This window comes from Dioscorea cayenensis, chromosome 5, assembly GCF_009730915.1.
Source record: "Dioscorea cayenensis subsp. rotundata cultivar TDr96_F1 chromosome 5, TDr96_F1_v2_PseudoChromosome.rev07_lg8_w22 25.fasta, whole genome shotgun sequence".
Classification (NCBI taxonomy): domain Eukaryota; kingdom Viridiplantae; phylum Streptophyta; class Magnoliopsida; order Dioscoreales; family Dioscoreaceae; genus Dioscorea; species Dioscorea cayenensis.
The window spans coordinates 4,154,669-4,165,497 of record NC_052475.1 but is presented as its reverse complement, the minus strand read 5'-3'; the positions used below and the strand labels follow the sequence as shown (position 1 = coordinate 4,165,497).

Below are 10,829 nucleotides of genomic sequence, written 5' to 3'. Positions count from 1 at the left end.
ATGCCTTTGCATATATATCCTTGAAAAGTTTTTTTTTAAGTTATACAAAGGTTATTTTAGACTTTTTTGTATATCTTAATCCAAGTTATAACCATAGTTAATCAACTTTGATTAATGAAATCTAACAATAGGGGCGTATTGACAATTACCTATATTTTTCAGGGGTATATATACAATTATGTTTTTTCGGAGGGTAAATATATAATTATAGAATTTTTGAGGGGTTTATAACCAATTTTCCCAAAAAAAAAATTTGTTGCTTTTAGCTTTTTTTTATTTTATTATTATTATTTTTATTTTATTTTATTTTTTACATGTTTCCGTCAACTTAAGCTGACCAAAACAAACAAATTTATGTAGTTGGATGTCAAAATGAGCATTTTTTCCTTCAATATGGACTAAATTTTTGCATGGCTTTAATCCTTATCATTATTGTTAATGTTGAGAAGAAAGAGTATTGATTAACATTCCTTCAAGAATAATGGCTTCAATAAATGGACAACAACTTTTTGGTATATTTGTGGAAAACCACATTATAATTGAGTGGCCACAAATTTCTGATATCTACTACAACATTTCTGTTCCACAAACCTCTTTTCATTTGTTTAAGGTTACCAAAACTTGTTTGATTTGAGGTTCAAAGTATAAGAAGGAGAATGAGTAGGTTCAGGAGTATTCCTCACTCTTAACTCCTGTTCCTTTGTTGTTTGTCTTCCTCTGCTATGGATGAATTCTCAGCTCATGAACCACTAATCTCCAATGGAGGATTTAAGGATTTACAATCAAAAAACAAGCCCTTTAAGCTTGTTCTTGTTAAATGGCTTCTCAAGTCTCTAATGTGGCTGATTTTTGTACTTTGGGTTGCTGTTATATTTTTCCTTCCTTCTAATATTGTCAGGGGTTTGTTCTTAATATTCATCCAGGCTTCTTCTCAACATTCCTTTTTTGGAATCACAGGCATGTCTCTCTTCCCTCTCTCTTATAATTAATGTTTAAATTTGTTCTTGGATTGTCTAAGTGGGTAACTTTTTCATTTTTATTTTGCAAACTGCAGGATCTGTCTTTCTTCTTTTCAGTGTTCCGATACTCATTCTCGTCTTTCTAGCATTTATCTACATCAGTGTTTTTCCAAGCGATGATTTCGAGTATGTATCTCTTAGTCTCTGTTTCCATGCTTGAATATTGTGTTCTTTCTACTTACTGATGGATTTAATTGATCTGCAGGGGAAGGAATTCTAAGCCACCAAGGTTTCGGTTGTGGACATTCCCTATAATTGTTGATGGACCTTTCGGTGTTGTTTCTGCTGCAGAGTTTATTGGAATACTCCTGTTTTCAGCATATGTTCTCTATAACATTATTGATGATAGCATACAGAATCAAGAGCTCATTGCAAGAGAGTTTTCTGTGACTGGAAAAGAGAGAAGGTATGTGAATTTCATCAGTAATTTCTGTTTCCTCTGTCAACAACTGCAATATTATTTGTGTTTATTTTATTTTATTTTTTAAATAATAGGCTACAAGCGTCTTTTTTTATAAATATTTACAGTACCAAACAATATTAGAATCCGGATGTACAGTGTATGTACAAGAATAATATAAAATTCCGGATGAACAATATATGAACAGTATGGAGAACATTACTGCCGGGGGAAGGATTTGAACCCATGACCTCCCTCTTTACATTTTGGTGTTATACCATTGGGCATATTATTTGTATTTATGATAAAACTCTCTTTTTCTGTTTTTCTATTAGAGTGGCACTTAAATTGTATAATTTCTCAAAATCAACAACCACAAGATGGCTTAGTGGTAAGTCACTTGAATGGGGTGAGTGGCACAGGGTTAAATCCCCGTACTGTGTAGTCCTTTGCAAATACTATAAATATATTGTTCAAATATTATTGTAATAGTATGTTCACTATATCCCCTATGGGAGGAGCCTTATTTTCCACCATTTCAAGGTTGCAAAACGAAGGATTTATTATTATGACATTACGATCTCTAATGTATTATTTTGGACGCATATAGCATACCGTTATTGTCTTATGTAGTAATCCGCCCCACTTAGTAAATTCTTAGGAGTCATTAAACCGTTATAATTGGTGCACCATCGTACCTACATAGCCTTTTGACAACCTTCTTATAAGGTGGTACTTGTCGTCTTTTGTAAAATCAAAAAAACTATGAATTCCTAATTGTGATTAATTTATGTGTCTCAATGATAAGAAGTTATCTGTTCGTCAATATCTGTATTTATTCTACATTCGGCCTTAACCTTGTTTGTAGTTTCTAAAAACTTGTTTACTACAAGCTATTGCAATTCATTGATAGCTTGTAAATGCTATCAAAGGAACATCTAAGCTGGAACATTTGAATCTATTAAATTGAATTCTATTTGACATGCAAATTTATTATAAAATAGCTTCACTTTTGATCCTAATGAGTTGTTTTTTGAACTGCAGTTACCTGATGATAGAACTTACTGGTCTTCGGCTTGGCTCAATTGGGTTGTTCTGCATGGCATTCTTATTTCTCCCTATTGCAAGGGGTTCGGTTCTTCTCCGAATGATCGATATTCCATTTGAACATGCTACTAGATATCATGTTTGGCTTGGACATCTCACAATGGCTTTATTTACTTTACATGGTTTATGCTATGTCATCGCTTGGGCATTAGAAGGACGTCTAATTGAAAAGGTGAGTATAGTTGTTAGACATAAATCAAACACGTATATATATTTTTTTAAAAAATGAATAAACCATGAATTCATTACAAAGTAGTGGAAATATAAAGAAAAATAAAAAAGGAAAGAGATAGATCACCGGGGGTGAAATGTCTCAAATACAACAAACATAACAAAATTAAACATATTACCTTTGAATTCAACCAAAAATTTATTCATACATTTATATATTTAGATTCACATTTATCAAATTAACTGATGTTAGATTATTAGTTATTCTAATGAGCTAGTTTGATATGTGTTAGTCTATTTTAACTAGTCATGTTATAAGTAAACCAAATTTTGATATTATGTTAAATATAAATTTTATTTTTTGAAGAAAAGTGGATTAACCACCTAAAAAATCATAAATAAGGAAGCTACATATACAAGAGTAATGCCCAGACAAAACATTGATCCAACATGGATAACAAAATTGGAATACAATCTAGCCACAAAGCGGTAATTAGGCATCTTTACAATAAAGAAAATGGGATGAATTGATAAAAAATAGGGATTACTCAAAAACTGACAAGGGTTCCGGTCGACAATGGCCATGTAAGATCATCCTTCCATGGTCACTTTGTCAGACCTGGTTTCAATTGCATGAGGCCACAACTCAGCTTTAGAAGAGATACATAGAAAGTCAAAGCTGCATTTGATAGTCATCACCGAGTTCCTTAACTTTAGCCTCTTTGAATTTTAAGCTACAAATAACCAAAAGATAACAATGTGATCAATTTTAATTAAAGTTAAAATTAATGGAAATATACCATGATTGAAAATGCGATTACTCCTCTTTAACCAAAAATTTTGGAAAATAACCTGAATAAGAAACCCCATGTCTCCCGCTATCTAGACTCAAAGTTGGGCATCTAGGATGTGAAGACCTTACACATAGAAGTTAAGAGATGTGATAGCACAAGAGTATAGCCAAAACAATTCCAAATATGACTACATAAGGGCACTGAATGAATACGTGATCCATGATTTTCATAGCCGTGTATATAAACATTAATAAACCACTATAGCTCCACTTTGCTAGATTGTTGAGAGTGGAGATTTTATTATCCTACACAAGTCAATTGAAAATGTTGATTTTTTCCAAGGCAAAAGCTTTTCTCGAACTTTTAACCTAAAGGGCATCTAACTCCTGCATTGTTGAGGAAATCGTGAAAAGGATCTAACTAAGAAGACCCTCTTACATTCTAAGCTTCGGGATTTAGTCCCTTGGGCCACTTGAGAGAGGCAGGATGAACGTTCTAATTTGTACATCCAAGTCTAGGGCCTCATGGAACAACAAAGAAAGGTTGGAGAGCCCGTTGAGGAAGTTATGGACGAAGGCCCATGGAGCTAAAAAGGCATAGACACATTGAGATGGCACATTATACCCCATAGCTCTAGGGCTATAAACGAGCCAATACGTTCGTTAAAAGCTCGAAGGCTCGGCTCGTTAAAGGCTCAGCTCGGCTCGTTCGTTAAGTTAAATGAGCGATTCTCAAGCCCGATTATTAAGCTCGTAAAATAAACGAGCCGAGCCTGAACACCATCAAGCTCGGCTCGTTAAGGCTCGTGAGTAGACTCATTTATATGAATCATTAAAAGCTCGTTTTAATGAATCGTTAAAAGCTAGTATGCTATGTATGACTTGAATCTTTATGTGATGGTTTTTGAACATGGTTTATTTTGATGTCTAATTATGCTATGTATGACTTGAATCTTTATGTCATGGTTTTTTATTTTTCTAATTTTAGACTTGATTATTTTAGTATTTCACAACAAGATTTGAAAGATGAGCAATTGAGCATAGATAGCTTGATGATTGTAACCCTTATTCATTTTGTTATTATAGTTTAATGAGGCTTTTGATAAGTTTGAACCCGAGCCGAACTTTAAATGATTACTGAGCTCAAATCGAGCCGAGCTTTAAATGATTCCTGAACTCAAATCGAGCCGAGCCTTAAATGATTCCCGAATTCGAGCCGAGCCGAGCCTGCATTAAACAAGCCTCAATGATATTTTATTTAATATAAAAATTAAAATTAAAAAAATTATCGAGTTTAAACGATCTAACAAACCTAGGCCGAGTCTTTAATTTTCTTAACGAGCCGAGCCCAAGCCTCATTAATAAAACTCGAAATAAGCTCGGCTCGAGCTCGAGCTCGATTAAAATAGTAAAGAGCCCAGCTTGAACATAGCCAAGCTCGGCTTGGCTGGCTCGTTTACAGCCATACATAGCTCCAAGGGTATGGGTGAAGCACAAACCAAATATATTATCTTCAAATGATTTGACCTAAATATTTAAGATGAATGCTCCAAACTTATATCTTTAGATCCGCATTTACCAAATTAACTAATATTAGAATATTACTTACACTAATAATAACAAGTGATAATCTGAAATTTCTTCCATATTTCAAATGCTAAATGAACTTACTTCAATTTATTGTGATCCTTACTGTCTTATAATATGCAGATTCTAGAGTGGAAAGATGATGAAATTGCTAATCTTCCTGGTGTAATAAGCTTGTTAGCTGGTCTGTTAATGTGGGTGACATCTCTTCATCCTGTGAGAAAGAACTACTTTGAGCTCTTCTTCTACACTCATCAACTATATGTTGTATTCATCGTCTTCTTAGCGATGCATGTTGGAGACTTCATTTTCTGCATGGCAGCCGGAGCGGTATTCCTTTTCATACTAGATCGTTTTCTGAGGTTCTGTCAATCTCGAACAACTGTTGATATCATTTCAGCGGCATGCCGTCCTTGTGGAACTATAGAATTGGTCTTTTCAAAGCCATCAAGTACTAATTTTTCATGTTCAGATATTTAGACAATATGATGCCACTTCATTTGTGCTAACTTTAGCTCTTTCTATATAATTTGCAGATCTTCGGTACAATGCTCTCAGTTTTGTTTTCCTTCAAGTGAGGGAATTATCATGGCTTCAATGGCATCCCTTCAGTGTTTCATCGAGTCCTTTGGATGGTCGTTACCATATCTCGATTCTTATAAAGGTTCTCGGCGAATGGACGGCGAAACTGAGAGACATTGTTTCAGCGAACTCAGATCAACTTCAAATTAAAAAAATTACAGCTTCTGTTGAAGGACCTTATGGACATGAATCTCCTTACCACTTGATGTAAACTTTTTTATTCGTTTTCACTAAATTATATCGATTTTGAATTCTTACATCATTCAATGACTTACCAAACTTTTACTATGCATTTTCAAGGTACGAAAATCTTATTCTGGTAGCTGGAGGCATTGGAATTTCACCATTCTTGGCCATATTAAGTGATATCATTAATCGGATAAATGAGAGAAGGCCTTGTTTACCAAAGAATGTGTTAATTGTTTGGGCTGTTAAAAAATCAAAGGAGCTTTCTCTTATTTCTGCTGTCAATGCACAATCCATCCACTCTTCTTTTTCTGATAAATTGCAGCTGGACATTCAAGCTTATGTAACTCAAGAATCAGTACCACCTTTGGTAAGAAAGCATGTCACTTCCTCTTATGTTCACCAAGAATTTCACTAAGTAATATAATTATGATTGCAGGAAGAAGGAAAACTTCATGACATATCAAGCATATCATCCTTCTCTGTGATAAATGGTCGAAACATGTCATGTTTGGTTGGTACCGGAAACAATATGTGGTCGGGAATGTATGTTGTTGTCTCTACACTTGGCCTCGTCGCAATCTACAGTTTGCTCCGAGTATATTACATTAAACCTTTCCATGTATCTACTCGGTGGTACCTGGGACTTCTCTTTGTGTTAATGATGGTTGCTGCTGTTACCATACTTGGAGGCATTGTTGTTTTGTTATGGCATTGGGCAGAGAAGAGGAACTTGAAACATGATGAATCGGTGAAAATTGGTAATGAAAAAATTGACTTGAGCTTGTCTAGTGATGCAAAGGTACATTCCAAGACTGAAGGATCAAACCTTGTTAAACTGCTTGCAACTCGTTATGGATGTCGGCCTGATTTTCAAGGTAATAACAATACTGAAATGGTCATTTAAATTGAAGGTTCAACAAGTCCTTAATTTGTATCTGTACTTATCTACCTGCAGAAATTTTCAATTCTTTTTCGGACCGTGTCGGGCATGTTGATGTAGGCGTGATCGTCTGCGGACCACCAAGTCTTCAATCAACTGTGGCCAAAGAATGCAGGTCACAGAACATCAAGGGCAAATGGAACCATCCAGTCTTCCATTTCAACAGCCACAGCTTTGATCTCTAGAGATTCCTAAATCACCTGCAAATCAACCAATATAGTATGCACTACAATAAGGCATCTGTATGTATGTAAATTTCTAGCTTTCTTTGCTTAGTAATGTAAGTATGTGTATTTCAGAGGTGTTTAAATGCTCTGTTGAATCAATATATGAATATATAGAGAAGCAAATATTTTTAACGTCCTTTTGAATTAGCAATTAATTCTGACTTATTAGAGTAAGTAATAGTTCCAAATCAATTAATTTGATAACTAACTTATCCTGCTACTCTAATATATCATGCAACGGCCAACACTAGCATTGTCTAGTGGCAGGGCATCATGGCAATGAATGGGTACAAGTGGGCTCAAAACCTTGACTTACACTACTGTTAATTTATGGTTCATTGTGGACCCAGTACTGTAAAGTATTATTTATTTATTATACACTAGGTTCAAGTGTGGGTCTTCTGTGGGAGGAGTCATATTCTCCATCTATTTAAAATTGCATGGTAGGAGAATTTACCATTGTGGAGTTATAGTTTTGCTTATATCATCTTGGGTGAATGTGTTAGACTTCATTGTCCCTTGTGTTAGCCCGTCTCATATAGTAAATCCCTAAAGGGTCGTTAAGTCAGCGTAACCAATGCACTTTCATACATGTCTATCATTTTGACAACGGTTGTCTCCTTTGTCAAATATATATATATATAGATATATATAATACAATGCAATGTTGTGTTTTTTTTTTTGGCAAAGAAGAGCTACAAGTAGCTAAGGAAAACAAAACAAATTAGAAGGAAAGGAGGGAAGCCGAGCAGATATCTTCGAGCCATCGAGGCCGGTCGCGACCTTGAGCAAAGAGAGGAACTTGAGGATTTGCAAGGCCAAAGTGGGCAAGCCGATCAGCAACAATATTAAGGTCGCGAGGGACGATATCAAAGGAGAAGTCTTCCCAGGAGTTGGCAAAGCGATTGATGGCTCTGATGACGGATGAGAGTCTCCAAGCAGTAAGATTGTTGAAGTTGTTTACAAGCTGGATGGCACGACAGCAATCAGAGAAGAGCGTGGTAGGAATCCAGTTGTTGGCAGAACAAAGCTCTAAAGCACGAAGAATGGCTCGCAATTCGGCTTCAAGGGGAGATGAGCAGAGCGAGTCAGCAGCAGCACCTGCAAGCAGCACAACCATTTGATTAGTATAGATAATAAATCCATAACCAGCCATACCTATCAAAGCATCCCAAGCGGCATCAGTGGAGATAATAATGGAATAGTGGGGCCTGCGAGAGGAAATGAAATTTTTCATGCCAAGCAGAGCATTAGCATTGAAGTAATCAAGTACTCTAGCCCAGGCCAAATGGGGGATTCGGTTGAAATTTGGGGGTTGATGGCGGAAGACAAGGAAACATCTGGCAGTCCAGATTTGCCAAGCAGTGGTTGCAAAAATGGCTCTGGCAAACAAAGCATTAATGTGAAGAGGGAAGCCAGAGGTGAGCCAAGAGCCATTTGCAAGCTGTGAAGAAGACAGGTGTTGGAGGCCTAACCAACTGAGGATAGTGGTCCAACAGCTAGCAGAATAACGACATAACCAGATCAAATGATTTGCATTCTCAGAGTGAATGCCACAGAAGTGGCACAAAGTTGCAGGGCCAATGTTCAAGTTATATAAATAATCCCCAGTGGGTAGTTTTCCATGAGCCAATTTCCAGAGGAACACCTTTGTTTTTGGGGCAACCTTAAGAGACCAGATGCGAGACCAGCCAGGCCAAGCACAATGAAGAGGGTCTCCAGAATTAAGGAAGCCATAAACAGCAGCCGCAATAGAAGGATGGTTAGAGCAAGGGCCCCAAACCCAATCATTTTTCACAGTAGTGTCAAAAACCACATTATTAAGCACAATACGAGACAAATCAGTTCCAAAGAAATCAATGCAAGCTCTACGATTAAAAGTGCCATTAGAAACAAGAGAATTAACAGTAAGATTATCAAAGGAGTGAATATTGAAGAAAGTTGGTTTGTGACTGAGCGGGAGATCCAGGACCCATGGATCATCCCAAGCATTAGTAAGGCCAGGGTTACAAACAGCTAGCTGAAAGTTTGGTTTAAGAATATTTAGAGTTTTTGAGATAGCTTTGTGAAAACTAGAAACCCCAGGTAATGAAGCATTATTCCAAATGTGCCAATTTTGATATTTATGAGTAAAAATAGAAACCCAGACCTTGTCATCCTTGTTGGCAATAGAAAAAATGTGTTTGGCAAGAAGAGCAAGTCTAACCTTTCTAAGATTACGGAGGCCTAAACCCCCCTCAGCTTTATCAAGGGTAACAGAGTGCCAACCAATAGAATGGAATCCAGTATCCGTGCCCTGCCTACCCCATAGAAATTTGCGAGCCAACTTAGAGATAGAATCCAGAATTGAGTCAGGAATATAGAATAAGGAAAGATAGTAAATAGGAAGGGAAAAGATATTAGAGTTGAGGAGGATGATACGACCGGCTTGGGATAAATGATTGTGGTTCCAATTGTTGATAGAAGAAGCAGTTTTATAGACCAGATGTTGAAAATGATTCACTGAAAGACGAGAAGGAGCAATCGGGGCTCCCAAATAAGTGAAAGGGAAAGACCCAAGTTTAATGTTTAAAATGGCAGCTATAGAGTTTGAGACATGTTTACTGAACCAACTAGGCAGCTAAATTGCAGATTTGTTGAGGTTCGGCCTTTGCCCAGTAAGAGAACTATAGAGATTAAGGCAAAAAAGAATGTTTCTGGCTGAGTTTCTAGAAGCCTTGGAAATAAGGATTAAGTCGTCAGCAAACATGAGGTGATTAACATTTTTAGGCATAGAGGGATCAAAACCAGAGAGGAAGTTTGTGTGAAGAGCATGATTGAGGATCATAGAAAGATTTTGAGTGACCAGAAGGAAAAGAAGAGGTGAGATGGGGTCTCCCTGTCTCACACCTCTAGAACTAGAGATCCAACCACTAGGTTTGCCATTGATAAGGAAGGAGAAGGAGGCTGAGGAGAGACAAGACCCAATCCAGCGGATCCAAATCTCAGGAAAGCACATTCTACGGAGGGTTGCAAGGATAGAATTCCATTCAACAGTATCAAAAGCTTTTTCAATATCTACCTTGATTAACATCCTAGGGGGGTTAAGTCGCTCAGTTTCCAAAGAGTGAGCCATCTCTTGAACAGCTAGGATATTATCAAAGGTAGACCTACCCGCAAGAAAGCCAGACTGCTCATTGCCAATTAATTTAGGGAGAACTTTTTTGAGCCTTTCAGCTAAAATTTTAGTGATAATCTTATAACAAACGTTGCAAAGAGAGATAGGACGAAAATCGGAAACTTTTTGAGGATGATCAATTTTGGGAATAAGAGCAACGTAGGTTTTACCCCAGGAGTTGGGAATTTTAGCAGTCATAAAAAAGTGGGAGATAGCATTGAAAAGGTGTTCACCCAGGATATTCCAATAGAAAATGTAAAATTCAACATTAAACCCATCCGGACCGGGAGACTTACCTCGCGGCATGGACCTAAGGGTTCGGAAGACCTCCCCCTTGGTGACAGGCTTGACTAAGTCGTCCTTGTCATCGGACTCCAACGAGGGAAAGTCATCCGGTAGGGAGGCAAACAAGTGATCCAAAGAGACAGAGGAGGAGGACATCCAAAGATTGCGATAGAAATTCAGAAATTCATGCTCCAGATCATCATTAGAAGTAAGGATATTACCAGCAGTGTCACTAATGGAGTGAATTCAGGATTTGACCTGACGGATTTTGACACTACGGTGGAAGAAAGCAGAATTAGTATCGCCATGACAGAGCCAAAGCATTCTAGCACGCTGAGCCCAGAAAATAGTGTTTTGACGCAGGAGGGCAGA

The 10,829-nt window shown here is 37.1% G+C and overlaps 1 protein-coding gene across 1 annotated transcript; it reads left to right on the top strand.

Moving 5' to 3' along the window:
* The first annotated feature begins 586 nt into the window (after positions 1–586).
* Positions 587–7,152, top strand: LOC120261493 (ferric reduction oxidase 6-like). Its single transcript, XM_039269408.1, has 9 exons — positions 587–957; positions 1,055–1,145; positions 1,225–1,425; positions 2,464–2,698; positions 5,201–5,528; positions 5,614–5,866; positions 5,960–6,215; positions 6,285–6,723; positions 6,804–7,152. Exons 1-9 carry the CDS (start codon positions 723–725, stop codon positions 6,971–6,973), a joined length of 2,208 nt encoding a protein of 735 aa, XP_039125342.1. The 5' UTR covers positions 587–722; the 3' UTR covers positions 6,974–7,152.
* Positions 7,153–10,829: the final 3,677 nt, after the last annotated feature.

Coding starts and splice junctions, on each gene's coding strand:
- LOC120261493 (XM_039269408.1), top strand. CDS start 723: ATGGATGAATTCTCAGCTCATGAACCACTAATCTCCAATGGAGGATTT. Junction 958..1,054: donor TTCCTTTTTTGGAATCACAG/GCATGTCTCTCT, acceptor TGCAAACTGCAG/GATCTGTCTTTCTTCTTTTC. Junction 6,216..6,284: donor AAGAATCAGTACCACCTTTG/GTAAGAAAGCAT, acceptor TTATGATTGCAG/GAAGAAGGAAAACTTCATGA.